This window comes from Dama dama, chromosome 18 (assembly GCF_033118175.1).
Source record: "Dama dama isolate Ldn47 chromosome 18, ASM3311817v1, whole genome shotgun sequence".
Taxonomy (NCBI): domain Eukaryota; kingdom Metazoa; phylum Chordata; class Mammalia; order Artiodactyla; family Cervidae; genus Dama; species Dama dama.
This window is the reverse complement of record NC_083698.1, coordinates 58,061,108-58,078,582: the sequence shown is the minus strand read 5'-3', so window position 1 is coordinate 58,078,582 and position 17,475 is coordinate 58,061,108. Positions and strand designations below refer to the sequence as shown.

Genomic DNA, 17,475 nt, shown 5'->3' with positions numbered 1-17,475 from the left:
TAAATGCCTGAAAGTTGAGGAAAAAGTCATATCTGGATGCATAAAAAATGAAACAATGAGTGATGTTGAAGATAAGTTTTAATGGCAGGTGCCTACTGCTGTAGAACAAACAGGAGCTATATGCCTAAGTGTATTCATTCCAAACGGCCAGACACTGCTCTTAGGACTTCTGTCCATTTAAAATGTATTAAAAATGTCTGTTTAAAAATGTATTTTTAAACATTCACTTTTGTTACAAAGGAGCTTCATTTCCAGGTGATTAATTAATCACTTCTCATCACATACAAAATACAGGCAGCAGGAATTCACAAATGAACATAATCTTATATGGCTTCTGACAGCATTTTGTTACTCACTGAATGAGATAGATGTCGTCTTCTCTATTTCAAAAACAATTTTATAGTCAGGTAAAATGTCATCTTTCCAGGCAAAAATTATAATAGGCTTGCCTGTGATAAAACTTAAAAACACCTGGAGTAAACTATCAGCTAAGATAGCACTGATGTTAAATGAGATTTTCATGTTGAATTTTGTGGCTTAACTCAGCATGTCTTTTAACAAGTGTTTGACTTCCCTAGTGGTTGAGAAAATGGGCTTTGGAAGGGAGTTTCTCCGATTTGAATCTTGGCTATTTATTAGCAGCTGTGTGTAATCTTGATCAAACTACTTGACATCTTTATGCCGAAGCTTCCTTATCTGGAAAATGGAATAAAAATACTACATACCTCACAGTATTAGTGGGAGGATCAAAAAAGTTAATATACATGTAGTGCTGAGAACAATGCCGGCCTGTACTAAGAAGTGGGTGTTAACTATCAGTATCAATATTATATTCAGCTCCTATAGAAATACTCCAGGCAACACTGTAAATACTCCAGTATTTGGAATCAAATCTTATTTTACTCTTTCAACTGGCAGTTCACTGGGATGTCATATTTAGATATTAAATCATGACTAATACGTCAAAAGTGAGATATTATATAGGAAGTAATTTCAGAAACAAGTAACTGTGCTTCAGTCCTGAAATTAAAAAGAAGTTAGCTCTACATTTATAGCTATCTTAAAGCTGAAAAGAAATGAACAGAGTACTTCCATCAGTACTCTCACCACAAACAAGCGCAATCTTAATGCTAATCAGAAGAACACGGGCTTCTAAGATACCAATGAATAGTGAGGGGATAGACAGGGATAGTGAGGGGAAAGGAGGGTATACTTTTGGCTAAACTCTCTTCGTAAGGTTTCTGGCCATTGAAAGTGGGTTTTCTAATATGTCAGCAAAATGCTAGGTGTGGGGTTCTAGAACATGGGGGGTTCCTTTTAACTAGTCAAGAAACTTAAAAAAGAAATGGAGAGACTAATTTGAAAAATGATCAGTTGTTTTAATTTGGGGCTTGAATTGTCTCAAATGACTATTCATTTTTATTGAACTACAGTAATCCACTGCCAAATTATCTTATCTTGGGATAGCAAACAGAGTTGGACTGATAAGTGTATTACCACTAAATTATGGAATGGGGATTCAGACAAGAGAAGTAGGTCTACTATTTTATAATGTATTTCTCCTAAAGCTTCCAACTGTGTATATTGAAAAACAGGAAGGTCCACGTTGTATAGCTGACTGGTCAGAATACTCACTTTCTAAAACTACCATAATTATATTCTCTCTACCATTATTTTTGTGCTTTGGGAAAATAATTTTGTTTGATATTATTTATAAATTGTTATCTAATAACCCTCCTTTTACAAAATCTAACTAGAATATTTTTCTCCAGGGCAGTGGTTCTCAAATGGAGCAGGGGAGGTGGTAATTTTGCCCTCCAGGAGACATTTGATAAGGTCTGGAGATAATTTTGGTTGTCACAACTGTGTGTGTGCGTGGGGGAGTTGGGGGTGAGAGAATTACTAACATCTAGCAGGAGAGGCTGGGGATCTGCTAAAGATTCTACAATGCACAGGACAGCCCCCCACAACAAAAAATTACCCACTAATTCAATGTTAACAGTGCCAAGGTTAAGAGACCCTGCTCCAAGGCAAAAAGAAGGTAGAGTATTTTAAAGTAACTTTCAACATTTTCATTATATTTTAGATGAAAGAATAGCACCAACATCAAATCACTTTTTTAAAAAATCTAATGCCTCTGAAATCTTAAATCTTGTAATTGTCGATGCTTCCTATCAACATAAACAACGATGAGACAAGTCATAGCAATGTCAGGACTGCACAAAATCAGTTCCCTATTTTATAACATGGAACATGAAATATAGAATAATTAAGACCATAAATATTTTCATTAAAACTTGATTTCGTTACACAATTAAAGATTTTGTAGAAAAATGGCCTATTAGGTATTACAATGCCTTAAAGTAAAAACAAAAAACAAAAAACAAAAAACCTGGCCTTATTCTGATGTTAGTTTCAAGTTTAGAGAATTTCCTTTGCTGTTCTTAGGTGTTTCTGGTCATGATATTAGACTGTCAAGAACTCTGTCTTGCAGTAATGTTAAACAGAATCAAATGACAGGAAAATGGCCTAGGAAATTATTCTAATGTTATGCAAGATCATTTTTAAATAGTATCCACAATTTTTTTTTAATAACAAAAAGCAAATAACTTTCTGACCTGGGGGTCTAAACATCCATTTTTTGTGCTTGGTATAACACATATTATACAGTGACCTATTAGTATCAACTAAAAACGTTCTGACTTAAGAATAAAAGCATACATACAAACCAGTACAATTACTGATATACAGAGACGTGCTCATTTGCTTAGCTCTTATTTTTCTGAACATTCTAGAAAACTAGATTCCAGTGCACTATAATGCCTGATTACACATTTAATAAGCTTTGAAATAGAATTTAACAATATTTAGATTGTAGGGCCGGTAAGCCAGTATAATTGACCCCATCACAAACCACAGCACGCGCTTATTGATAACTGACAAAACGTATCGGTACCGTTTTCTCTTTCCTGCGCACCTTTTGCCTGAGCACCTTCCGTGGACTCCGCACTGTTCTGGGCGTCGCGCTGGGCACCGGAGCCCAAACCCTACCGTTACCTCGGCCTCCGGGCGGACCCACCCCATACTCGCCGCAAGCGGCCGGGAGGACGCTGGCCGCTCCCGCCAGCGCAGGGACCACCAAGCTTCCCAGCACTCACCTGTCACTCGAATAGACTCCAGCATCGTCCCGCTGAGGCCGCGGGCGGTGGGCTCCGCGGGCGCTGGGGGCGAGGGCCAGATAGGAACCTGGCGAGCCGCCTCTAGCCTCCGGCCGTGCCTCGCACGCGGGGTCGCGGCGGGAGGTTGCTCTTGGCGACCTGGGGTACGATAAGGTGGGTAAGGACGGGCAAAGACGTGCGGACAGAGAGCTGCGCACAGCGTTCCTTCCAGCCCGCAGGTAGCTGGAAGGTACTCAAGGCCGCCCAACGGTAGGCAGCAGCTCTGAGTACCCGCTGCCGTGACGTTGCCGCTCCCCCGTTGCTAGGAAACGCTTCTCGCTGTCCGCGTGCGCCAAGCGTCTCAGAGCCTGCGCGCCGCAGGAGGCGCTCGAGCTACGGTGGCCCGACTCGCAGAAGAGAGGAGGAACTACAACTCCCCGCGTGCACAGCGCTTGCCCACGCCTTGGGGGGCTCGTGGGCTGAGCCTTGGGAGAGGCTTGTGTCCCCGCCTGCTGGGACACACGCATTTTGACTCCTCGTCTCCGTAGACGTTTGTGAGCTGTTATAGAGGGTTTAACTCCGCGGTAAATTTACAAGAGACAGCTGGTGTGTCACTTAGTCCCAGCTGCGAGTTACAAAGCCGGTCTACTCCGGTTTTAGTTACTTTTCCAGGTGCAGAAAAGCTAAAACAACTTTAGATTGCAGCTGGTAATAATGAAGGTGCTGGAAGCTCAACCATAGTTATCAGTTGAGTGCTCTGGCATAATATCCTTAATACTAAAATACAAATTTTAATTTATGATTGTGCAATTGATAGGGGCTACATGTTGCTTTTTGTCTAATATTGCCTAGGAAATGTAGAGACTGTGTTGTTGTTGTCCAGTTGCCCAGTGGTTTCTGACTCTTTGCAACCCCATGGACTGTAGCATCCAGGCCTCCCTGTCCCTCACCATCTCCCGAAGTTTGCCCAAGTTCATGTCCATTGTATGAGTGATGCTATCTAGCCATCTCATCCTGTGCTGGGCTCTTCTGTTCTCCATCTTTCCCAGCATCAGGGACCTTTCCAATGAATTGGCTGTTTGCATCAGATGACCAAAATACTGGAGCTTCACCTTCAGCATCAGTCCTTCCAAAGAGCATTCATGGTTTGTTTCCCTTAAGATCTATTGGTTTAATCTCCTTCCTGTCCATAAGACTTTCAGTAGAGACTATGCCATTTCACAAACATTTTCTGAGAGCCTAATATGTGCAAGCATCACTATGAACAAAGCTAGTGGAGGAGATGGAATTCCAGTTGAGCTATTTCAAATCCTAAAAGATGATGCCAATCTGATCACACAGACCACAGCCTTGTCTAACAATGAAACTAAGCCATGCTGTGTGGGGCCACCCAGGATGGAGGGTCATGGTGAAGAGGTCTGACAGAATGTGGTCCACTGGAGAAGGGAATGGCAAACCACTTCAGTATTCTTGCCTTGAGAACCCCATGAACAGTATGAAAAGGCAAAAAGATACGACACTGAAAGATGAACTCCCTGGGTCAGTAGGTGCTCAATATGCTACTGGAGATCAGTGGAGAAATAACTCCAGAAAGAGTGAAGGGATGGAGCCAAAGCAAAAACAACCTCCAGTTGTGGATGGGACTGGTGATAGAAGCAAGGTTCAATGCTGTAAAGAGCAATACTGCATAGGAACCTAGAATGTCAGGTCCATGAATCAAGGCAAATTGGAAGTGGTCAAACAGGAGATGGCAAGAGTGAACATTGACATTCTAGGAATCAGTGAATTAAGATGGACTGGAATGGGTGGAATTTAACTCAGATGACAGTTATATCTACTACTGTGGGCAGGAATCCCTTAGAAGAAATGGAGTAGCCATCATAGTCAACAAGAGAGTCTGAAATGCAGTACTTGGATGCAATCTCAAAAACAACAGAATGATCTCTGTTTCCAAGGCAAACCATTCAGTATCATGGTAATCCAACTCTATTCCCCAACCAGTAACACTGAAGAAGCTGAAGTTGAACAGTTCTATGAAGATCTACAAGACCTTCTAGAACTAACACCCCAAAAAGATGTCCTTTTCATTATAGGGGACTGGAATGCAAAAGTAGGAAGTCAAGAAACACCTGGAGTAACAGACGAATTTGGCCTTGGAATATAGAATGAAGCAGAGCAAGGCTAATAGAGTTTTGCCAAGAGAACGCACTGGTCATAGCAAACACCCCCTTTCAACAACACAAGAGAAGACTCTACACATGAACATCACCAGATGGCCAACACCAAAATCAGATTGATTATATTCTTTGCAGCCAAAGATGGAGAAGCTCTATACAGTCAGCAAAAACAAGACCAGGAGCTGACTGTGGCTCAGATCATGAACTCCTTATTCCCAATTTCAGACTTAAAGAAAGTGGAGAAAACCACTAGACCATTCAGGTATGACCTAAATCAAATCCCTTATGACTATACAGTGGAAGTGACAAATAGATTTAAGGGATTAGATCTGATAGAGTGCCTGATGAACTATGGATGGAGGTTCATGACATTGTACAGGAGACAGGGATAAAGACCATCCCCAAGAAAAAGAAATGCAAAAAAGCAAAATGGCTGTCTGAGGAGGCCTTACAAATAGCTGTGAAAAGAAGAGAAGCGAAAAGCAAAGGAGAAAAGGAAAGATATACCCATGTGAATGCAGAGTTCCAAAGAACAGCAAGGAGAGATAAGAAAGCCTTCCTCAGCAATCAATGCACAGAAATGGAGGAAAACAATAGAATGAGAAAGACTAGAGATCTCTTCAAGAAAATTAGAGATACCAAGGGAACACTCCAAGCAAAGATGGGTTTGATAAAGGACAGAAATGGTATGGACCTAACAGAAGCAGAAGATATTAAGAAGGGGTGGCAAGAATACCCAGAAGAACTGTACAAAAAGATCTTCATGACCCAGATAATCACAATGGTGTGATCACTCACCTACAGCCAGACATCCTGGAATGTGAAGTCAAGTGGGCCTTAGGAAGCATCACTATGAACAAAGCTAGTGAAGGGGATGGAATTCCAGTTGAGCTATTTCAAATCCTAAAAGATGATGCTGTGAAAGTGCTGAACTCAATATGCCAGCAAATTTGGAAAACTCAGCAGTGGCCACAGGACTGGAAAATTTCAGTTTTCATCTGAATCCCAAAGAAAGGCAATGCCAAAGAATGCTCAAACTACTGCACAATTGCACTTATCTCACACGCTAGTAAAGTAATGCTCAAAATTCTCCAAGCCAGGCTTCAGCAATACATGAATCGTGAACTTCCAGATGTTCAAGCTGGTTTTAGAAAAGGCAGAGGAACCAGAGATCAAATTACCAACATCCACTGGATCATCAAAAACGCAACTGAGTTCCAGAAAAACATCTATTTCTGCTTTATCGACTATGCCAAAGCCTTTGTGTGGATCACAATAAACTGTGGAAAATTCTTCAAGAGATGGGAATACCAGACCACCTGACCTGCCTCTTGAGAAACCTGTATGCAGGTCAGGAAGCAACATTAGAACCAGACATGGAACAACAGACTGGTTCCAAATAGGTAAAGGAGTACATCAAGGCAATATATTGTCACCCTGCTTATTTAACTTCTATGCAGAGTACATCATGAGAAACGCTGGGCTGGAGGAAACACAAGCTGGAATCAAGATTGCTGGGAGAAATATCAATAACCTCAGATATGTAGATGACACCACCCTTATGGCAGAAAGTGAAGAAGAACTAAAGAGCCTTTTGATGAAAGTGAAAGAGGAGAGTGAGAAAGTTGGCTTAAAGCTCAATATTCAGAAAACTAAGACCATGGCATCCGGTCCCATCACTTCATGGCAAATAGATGGGGAAACAGTGGAAACAGTGACAGACTTTATTTTGGGGGGGCTCCAAAATCACTGCAGATGATTACTGCAGCCATGAAATTAAAAGATGCTTACTCCTTGGGAGAAAAGTCAGGACCAATCTAGATAGCATATTAAAAATCAGAGATATTACTTTGCCAACCAAGGTCCATCTAGTCAAGGCTGTGGTTTTTCCAGTAGTCATGTATGGATGTGAGAGTTGGACTATAAAGAAAGCTGAGTGCCAAAGAATTGATGCTTTTGAACTTTGGTGTTGGAAAAGACTCTTATAGTCCCTTGGACTGCAAGGAGATCCAACCAGTCCATCCTAAAGGAAATCAGTTCTGAATATTCATTGGAAGGACTGATGCTGGAGCTGAAACTCCAATACTTTGTGAAACATCCAATACTGATGTGAAGAACTGACTCATTTGAAAAGACCTTAATGCTGGGAAAGATTGAAGGTAGGTGGAGAAGGGGATGACAGAGGATGAGATGGTTGGATGGCATCACCGACTCAATGGACATGAGTTTGAGTAAATCTGGAAGTTGGTGATGGACAGGGATGCCTGGCATGAGGCAGTCCATGGGGTCACAAAGAGTCTGACACAACTGAGTGACTGAACTGACTGACTGACTCAATATGTGCAAGGTTTGGAGACAGGCCTTGGCATAAACAAGGGAAATCAGGCTGGATTTTACAGTAGAGGAGGAACTCATGAGATAAGAGTTGACACTATCAATTTTCAGAACCACAACTTCTCTTTTAGCTTTCCTCAAAGTTGAGATAGGACACAAAAATAATTGTGGGGTGTGTTTTCAAACTTAGGAACAAAAGGAAAGTTGAAGTTATGTCAGAAACATCATCCTCTATGAATGACAGAGAACATGAGAGTATTTGTACCTTTTTCACTAATTTAAGAAGGAAGGGTGGAAATTTCAGAGTATCACAGATAGTGTATAACCTCACATCCTAGTCTGTTAGAAACTCCTGTGGATACTATCTTCAGAATATATCCAGAATCCAGCCACTTCTCACTATTGCTGCTGCCACCATTCTGGCTCAAGCCACCACCATCTTTTGTCTGGATTATAGCTGTAGCTGAACCCCGTATTTCTTTCTTTCTTTTTTTTTTTTATGGCCCAGGCAGTCTGAGGTTTTTTTGTTTTTGTTTTTTTCTTTTTTAAATAATGAAACTATGATAACACATTTACAGGAGACTTGAACATTGTATTTCCATTCATGCCCTCTTTAGTTTATTCTCAAAACTCAGTGGCCAGATTGATCCTATTAAAAAATCAGATAATGTCAGTTTTCTGTGACTGACATTCTTCAATGTCTTCCTTTCTTGCCTAGGAGGTCCTTTATGACCTAGCCTCCTGTCATCTCTTTGGTCTCATCTCCCACTGCTCTCCTCTCCTTGGTCTCCTCCAGACACTCTGGCCTCTTAAATATTCCTCAACTATGCCAAGCACTGTTTCACCTTTGCGATTTTCGGCTTTCCCTGCCTGGAATGCTCCCCCACCTCTAGCACCCACCCTGGCCTTATGTCCATAGGACTAGCTCCTTCACTTTTCAGGACTTAATGTCACTTCTCAGTGAGACCTTTCCTGGTCACTCAATTTAAAATTCTATTCCTTTCTCTGATTTCCTAGCTCCTTTCTCTGCTTTATTTTTTCTCCTTAGCACTTAATATTATATAATTTATTATGTCTTCTACTGATTTATCTTGATTATTGTCTGTCTCCATCTCTAGAATAAAATTTCCATAAGTGCAGTATCTTTTGATCGCTTGCTGCTATATTTCTAGCAACTAGAATAGTGTCTGGCACACAGTATATACTCAATAAATTATTTGTAAATTAATCAGTAGATAATAGAAAGCTTGCATTTTTGATGATAATTCAAAGAAAAACAGAATGATATAAAATGGGCATGTAGATAATACATCTTCAAGTTAAACATTTGATAGTAGTAATGAGCAATGAATGCTTTGCATTCAGAAGAGCCGTTGTTCTTACAACATATGTCCTAAGGGAAAACTGTGTAAATGAACCTTATATACTTATCTTCCTTACATACCTTCCTTAACTTCTTTATATACCTAAAACTGAAACCTGCTTTCCAAGTTTGCTATAAATGCATGTTACCTCTGCAAATTTCTAATTTTTCAGGTCACTGCAGTTTAAGAGCTGTTAATTCTCAAAAAAAAAAAAAAAGACTAAAAGATGTTTCCAATTCATATGTTCAGCATCTAAAGAATTTAGTCTGAATGTTTTTACTAAAACAAGCATAATCAGATTGTCTACTTCCATTATATTCTGGAGAAACTAAGATGTATTATTAATTCCACAGCTATTTATTTATATACAAGAGACAGGGCTTAGTGCTTTTAGAGTACATAAAAAACAATATTTTTATCCACAATGTATTTATCCTTACTGACTAGCATGTGTGTGTACAGACACACACACACACACACACACACACAAATAAAAGTTAGAAAATGATGTGCACTAAAGGTATACCTTCCTCTTCAACATTTCATTAAACTTAAGAATTGTGCAACTCTTTGCAACCCCATGGACTATACAGTCCATGGAATTTTCCAGGCCAGAATACTGAATTGGGTAGCTGTTCCCTTCTCCAGGGGATCTTCCCAACCCAGGGATGGAACCCAGGTCTCCCACATTGCAGGTGGATTCTTTACCAGCTGAGCCACCAGGGAAGCCCAAGAATACTAGAGTGGGTAGCCTATCCCTTCTCCAGGAGCTATCAGGGAAGCCCTTGATGCCCCTGTAGTTAGTTCATTTAGAATATTATTTCTTCTTTACTTTAAACATTATTTCTATGTTCACCCTGCCAAATTGTCTTGTGGATCATTTTGATTTATAAACATTTTCAGTGATAAATACTATTAATATATAGAGGTACATATCAATTAATTCAAAGCATTAAAAAAGACATTCTTTGTGTACTATTAGGCACTGAAGTACTCTTACTAACAAATTCATGAAAACAAAGAGTTTATCTAATTGCTTACAAAGCTAGTACTGTTATCAGCTTCTTTTACCATTCCCGCCCATGCCATCATTCATCCTCATCAAGTTTTGTGCATCTGCTTTGTTAATTATTGATTCGTGCTGCGCCTGCTTAGTATTTCCATTGGGTACAGCATCTGCAGCTGTCCACTTGGCTGCCTTTGGATCAACATTGTTTTTACATATCCGCCAGAACAATGAACAATTCCATCTTTTTAAGAAACTTTCCTTCCTACTTGTCTCTATATAAACTTCATTTTCAAAGCACTGATTGCAAAATAAAGTTAAGAATTATTAAAATTGCTTTTACTAATTTGTTTACCTCTAAGAATACACCTCCCCACTTTTTAAAGTTTTACTAAACTTAAGTTTTCCAGTAATAGCCAAGAATGTTATTGTAGTTATCCTACTGCAGCATTATACTTCACTTTTTTAATGTTATTTTTATGTTCAGTACCAGCATTGTATTGTGGATCATTTCAATTTCTGATTCTCTTTAATGATCATTTCCATTAAATTCTAGATTTAAAAAATCATAGAAAAATAGATATTTTTCATAGAAATATTGTTTTTATATTATGAATAAAAAGCTCATATTTTTCTTATTTTTTCAGTAACTTATTTAATTAACTCATCTGTTAACATGTATATTTCATGTATGAACCACATGGCAAGCTGCTGCTGCTGCTGCTAAGTTGCTCCACTCATGTCCGACTCTGTGCAACCCCATAGACGGCAGCCCACCAGGCTCCCCCGTCCCTGGGATTCTCCAGGCAAGAACACTGGAGTGGGTTGCCATTTCCTTCTCCAGTGACTCTTAGTAACCCCATGGACTGCAGCCTACCAGGCTCCTCCGTCTATGGGATTTTCCAGGCTAGAGTAGTGGAGTGGGGTGCCATCGCCTTCTCCGCATGGCAAGCTACTCATAGTCAATGGAGTTTCATGACAAAAGTCAGTTGAAACATCTCTGTAATAAGAGAGGATCAGATTTTTTTTTTTTCAGAAAAAAAATCAACATCTTCCTTTTTAAAGGTTTAGAATATATTTGATCATTAGCCTAGGTCATAAAAGCCAGGAAAGAAGAAATAAGACGGTGAAGACTGGAGAAGTTTGCTAGTATTGCTAATGCCAGTGGAGAGACAAATAACTATAACATTTCACTTTCTACAGAAAAAGTTCATTTTTTTGAGAGCAGATCAAGTGTATGTTTCTCTTGAAACTGAGAAAAGTTTAATTTCTTAAGAAGTTATCTTAGTAACTAAAAAAATAGGACATTAAAAAATATGTTTACTTTTAAATTTCAGATGAGAGTTTAAAAGAACGAGCAGAAGCTTCTAGAAAATACTTTTGACTTTCCTCCTTGTTCTCTTGGAAGCAATTTATAACATTCTGTGTCTTTGGAAATATATGAATTGAGGAAAATTAATCTGCAGTTTGCTGTTATAAAAGAATAGAGGAACTCTAATTGCAACATCCCAGATTCTAACAAGCATTAACAGAAGCCTCAGGACAGCTGTAATCAATGTTCCCTGACACATAAAAGTTAAAAAAAAAAATCCAGGCAAAGTTGGTTTCTCTAGGTTTAAAAAAATTTTTTTTTCAGTGCTATTTCAATGCTTTTGGGATGTCTGTATTGAGAGAACGGAACGTGTTCAGTATGTCTTTTTCAGGAGAATGAAAAGCATGAAGTGGAAGCCAAATAAAAGAATGCTTTGTGAAATGGCCTTTGCCTTTTCACGTCAATGAAAATAGAACAGAACAAAAATTCTGGGAAATACTATGATATATTTTGATAGGATGTCTTATTGTAAATAAGGGAATAAGGATACTTTTTAATCAGACAACAGAAATATTGTTCATCTTAGTTACATTTTGAAGAAATCAAGATGTGCATTAATATACTCCTCCCACAGATATTTATTAATTATTTATACTGCACATATACAGGAAAGGTTTTGCATACTGGAAGATATGCAGACTGGTACTGCATACATACATATGTAAACATGATATACTTGTATTAGGCAGTCCTTGGGCACATACCTCAGGGATGCTGTGGTGAATAAATCAAATAGAGTCCTAGTTCTCTTGGAACTTACAGCAGGAGAAATAACAATCAAGTAAACAAATGATGTGGGCTTCCATGGTGGCTCACTGCTAAAGAATTCCACTGCCAATGCAGAAGACATGAGTTCAATCCCTGGGTCGGGAAGATCCCCTGGAGAAGGAAATGGCAACCCACTCCAGTATTCTTGCCTAGGAAATCCCATGGACAAAGGAGCCTGGTGGGCCACAGTCCATGGGGTCACGAAAGAGTCGGACCTGATTATCGACTGAACAACAAACAAATGATGTAATATCAAATACAAATAGGTGCTATGCAGTATAGTACTGTACATCTCTAGTATACTAGCGATGGTGACTTGAAGTATGGAGGGGTCAGAAAAAGCCTCAGAGGAAGTGACTATTGAGCTGAGACTTGAAGGATACGGACAAAGAGTCAGACACGACTGAACAACTGAACTGACTGACCTGAAGGATAAGAAAAAGTCAGCCACAAGACATTTCGCGTAGAGGGAGGCTTCAAGCATTCATAGGAGAGAGAACTGCAAAGGCAAAAGCCCAGAGATGGGCATGATCTTATCCTGATCCTGGGGCTATGTGAAGGTCAGCATGGTTGGAATCCAGTGAACTGGGGAAAAGTGGTAGGAGAAAAGATCTCAGGGATAGGCAGGGGCTAAGGAAAGGAGTTTGGACTTTTTTCTAAGTGCAGTCAGAAGCCACTGGTGGATTTAAAACACAGCTGTGTTTTGTTTTTGTTTTTAAAGATTGCATTAACTGTTCTGAGAACAACGGAAAAGAGGATGAGAGTGGAAGCAGGGAAACCAGACAGGAGACTCTTGCAGTGGGTCCAGTGATGGTGACAATGGCTTAGAGTGTAATGGAAGCTCTAGAGAGGAAGAGAAGTAAAAGACCCAGGGTATACCTGGAGGCAGAGTTGATAGGTAGGTTGGGTATGTGGATAGAGTAGGAGGAAAGGAAGAAGGAATTGATAATGACTCCTAGGATTTTGGCTTGAGCAACTGGGTAGATAGTGGTACCATTTATGGAAATAGAGAAGATTGGAGAAAGAGTAGGTTTAGTGGGGAAATTTCATTTTGGATTTAAGTTTAATATACTAGTTAAAAGTCTAAGTCAAGATTTCATATAGTTAGTTGAATATTCTTGTTCAGAGCTCAAGGAAGAGATCATGCCAAAGAAATAAATTTGGGAACCATCAGTATATGGAAGGCATTTTAAGTCAGTGGATCTGATGAGATCACTTAGGGAGTGTGTGTAGGTACACAAGAGCAACCAGGGTAGAATTTAAAGTTCTCTGTCACTTAATTGTGGAGCAGAGGAAAAGGAGCCAACAGAGTTATTCACACACACATCACACACATAGATCTTCCTCAGCTTATGATGCGGTTATGTCCCGATAAATACAACCTAAGTCAAAAATGCATTCGATGTACCTAACCTACCATACATTATTGCCTAGCCTAGCCTACCTTAAACATGCTCTGAACAATCATATTAGGCTACAGTTGGGCAAAATTATCTAACATGAGGCCTATTATAGAACAAAATGATGAATATCTCATGTAATTTATTGAGTACTGTACTGGAAATGAAAACCAGAACGGTTGTATGGGTATTTTATCCTTCGGATCACATGGCTGATGGAATGGCATCTTGGTGCAACTGTCCAGCATTATGAGAAAGCATTGTACTGCTTACTGGTAGTCCAGGAAAAAGATCAAAATTCCAAGTACTGTTTCTACTAAAAGCATGTTGCTTTTGCAATATTATAAAGTCCAATTATGGTAAGTAGAACCATCATAAATCAGGGACTCTGCACACACACAGCAATGGCACCCAACTCCAGTCCTCTTGCCAGGAAAATCCCATGGACGGAGGAGCCTGGTAGGCTGCAGTCCATGGGGTCGAGAAGAGTCAGACATGACTGAGTGACTTCACTTTCACTTTTCACTTTTATGCATTGGAGAAGGAAATGCAGTGTTCTTGCCTGGAGAATCCCAGGGATGGGGTCGCACAGAGTCGGACACGACTGAAGTGACTTAGCAGTAGTAGCAGTATGTAACTATAGCTACATATATATATATGTGTGTGTGCCTATGTGTAAGTTTTTGTTCTTTAGCTGCTAAGTTGTGTCTGATTCTTTGTGACCCCATGGCCTGTAGCCTGCCAGGCTCCTCTGTCCATGGGACTTCGCAGACAAGAATACTGGAGTGGGTTGCCATGTGTCTTCTCCTGAGGGAGGAATCGAACCCACGTCTCCTGCACTGCAGGCAGATTCTTTATCATCTGAGCCACCGGAAGAAGGTTACATATTGGCAAATTAAATGCAGCTTGCTTGGCACCTTTCAAGGATAGATGAACTACTTAGTGTCTAGCCTCATAGAAAAGGGCAAGATAGGAAGTCAGGGCTAATAAATACATAGGCATGGCTACAAATGAACTACATTTTCAATTTGACCAAGAGTTGGAAGAGGAGCATGAACTGAAGTTTAGGATTAGAGGGGGCATGTAGGTTTATTAGGCAAGAGGAACAGTGGAAAAGAGATAAGGATTTGATATTTCAATCAGGAGGCCAGTTTGGGGATTTGAAATCTTGAAGATGGAGCACTTTCTGGTGCACAAGTAGAAGAGAGGAGGTCAGCAGAGGTGGAAGGTTTGTGGAATGATGAGGTCAGAGTGTAGGACGCTGTGTTCACAGAGAAATCATCAGCAAACATTTCTTGAGGGCTCAGTACCTGCCAGTCATGAATGGTGCTGAGAAAGATGTGAGAAGCAGGGGAGATGAGAATGAAAGTGAATGTCAGGAACCCTAACATTTGGAAGGGCTAATGACTGAGGATGGTGATGGTGATTGTAGCCATGAAATTAAAAGATGCTTACTCCTTGGAAGGAAGGTTATGACCAACCTAGACAGCATATTAAAATGCAGAGACATTACTTTGTCAACAAAGGTCTGTCTAGTCAAGGCTATGGTTTTTCCAGTAGTCATGTATGGATGTGAGAGTTGGACTATAAAGAAATCTGAGCCTAGAAGAATTGAGAGTCCCCTGGACTGCAAGGAGATCCAATCAGTCAATCCTGAAGGAGATCAGTCCTGGGTGTTCATTGGAAGGACTGATGTTGAAGCTGAAACTCCAATACTTTGGCCACCTGATGCGAAGAGCTGACTCATTGGAAAAGACCCTGATGCTGGGAAGGATTGAGGGCAGGAAGAGAAGGGGACAACAGAAAATGAGATGGTTGGATGGCATCACCGACTCAATGGACATGGGTTTGGGTGGACTCCGGGAGTGGTGATGGACAGGGAGGCCTGGCATGCTGCGGTTCATGGGGTCGCAAAGAGTTCGACATGACTGAGCGACAGAACTGAACTGAACTGAATGACTGAGGAGAAGAACCAAGCAATGTCTGGAAAGATTATGTGAGGAGACATTGTTTAAGTGTTTGGAAACTAAAGAAGTTCATGATAGACATCAGTGGAGTACAATGAACCTTCTTGTTTCAAATTTAAGAATGTTTTATTTTTTAGGTTCCATAAAGAGAGTTTGATGTTTAAGAAACATGGACTTCTGTTATTCTTTAATATGTAAGAGCTACTTTTATATGCATGTGTGCTAAGTTACTTCAGTCATGTTCCACTCTTTGGAACTCCATGTACTGTAGCCTGCCAGGCTCCTCTGTTCATAGGATTATCCAGGCAATAATACTGGAGTGAATTGCCAAGCCCTCCTCCAGGGGCTCTTCCCAACCCAGAGATGGAAGCTGCATCTCTTATGTCTCTTGCATTAGCAGGTGAGTTCTTTACTACTAATGACACCTGGGAGGCCCACTTTTCTTTTATATGGGATTGCTAAAAATTTTTAAAATAGGGACTTCATTGGTGGTCCAATGTTTAGGACTCCAAGCTTTCACTGACCAGGGTCCAGGCTCAGTTCCTGGCTGGGAAACTAAGATCCCACAAGGTGAAATGTGGAAAATTTTTTGTTATTAAAAAATAGGTTCTGTGATTATAGCTTTGAGAGATCAAGGTATGGATAAGTAAAGGTAGCAATATATAAATTATAGTGCAGTAAGTACATAAAAGAATTCATCTTTATGAAAGGATTTACTGTGGTCCTTTTAAAGAATGGAATGATTCCCTTAATGCCCTTATAAACCACTTGAGAAAGTAAAAAGATGAAAGCTATAAATTTTGAGAAAAGTTGATTGGATAAAGGGAACATGACTGTAGTTGGATTGACTTTTGGAAACAATACAGTATGTTAGGAAACACACAATCTGTTTTCCCTCAATTTTTAATATGAAACAGTTGCATTGATTAAATTAGAAGAGAAAAACATCTGATGCTAAGAACCCTTAAAACTGTTTAAACCCTTAAGATATGATACTAATGTCCATTAATTGCAGATACTGTAAGAAATAAACTATCCCACTTAGTAACCATGTATATGACATCACTTGATGATTCTTATTTCTTCATTATAATAAAGGTGTAAAAGAAGTGGCCCTTCAGCCAGATAACCTGAAGTAGAGATCTTGACCTTTATCCTTCTTGCCACTGCTTTATGGTTAGATCTTGGACTTTTTGATGCCTGTAAAAATAAGAATATTTATTTCATTGTATTATTTTGTGAATGAAATGAAAATGTGTCTAAAGTACTTTGAAAAATTAACTGTACATACATAACATAAGGAGTGTCCTTACTGAGGTAAATGCTTTACACTTTTTCTGTTTTGCTGCCCTCCATTAATTTTATCTGTGAAAAAATGATCACTATTTCCTTTGTTGGAAAAAAAGGCTCTTTGAAGGGGCAAATATTAATTTACTAGGGCAACATTTAATTTCTAGTCATCTTTGCTTTGGAGCCTTGATTCTATATTTAAATTAATATAATAAGCTGTGATCTTTAAATAACTTGGAAGATTGTGGCTTTTATTTAAATAATTAGAGAAACACTTTTGACGACTTTCAGAATATTAATATGATTAGGGCAAACTGTATAGTCTAACTAATAATCATGTGAACATAATATGTATTTTCTTTCCTGATTTAGCAATTAAAAATTTTTTTTTAAGAAAGCAATTTTAAGGTTGCGATTTATTCAGCACTATATATATAGCTCAAGAGCACATTTACATTATTATTTTGTCTTTTGTGATGAAAATAAACAAATTAACTGAAATGTCAAGATCATAAGCAGGATTTGAAGTCAGGCAGATCTGCTTCAAATTTTTAGGTGATAGTCTTAAACCAAATAGCCTCTTTGGATCTCAGTTTCCCCCATCTCTAAAAATGGAATACTAGTTATCTTACATTCATT

General features: G+C 39.4%; 1 protein-coding gene across 2 annotated transcripts in view; it reads right to left on the bottom strand.

The window, feature by feature from the left end:
* Positions 1-16,740, bottom strand: part of MATCAP2 (microtubule associated tyrosine carboxypeptidase 2) — a 69,794-nt gene extending 53,054 nt beyond the window's left edge. Inside the window, exon 1 of one of the 2 annotated variants that reach the window (XM_061165373.1) lies at positions 16,677-16,740. Coding sequence is in view for 1 of the 2 variants with exons in the window: in XM_061165372.1 (XP_061021355.1) it covers positions 3,159-3,183 (25 nt within the window). In the remaining variant the exon portion in view is untranslated. Of the gene's footprint in view, positions 1-3,158; positions 3,283-16,676 lie in introns of those variants that run through there. The other variant, XM_061165372.1, reaches the window with a different exon arrangement.
* Between the last annotated feature and the right edge of the window lie 735 nt (positions 16,741-17,475).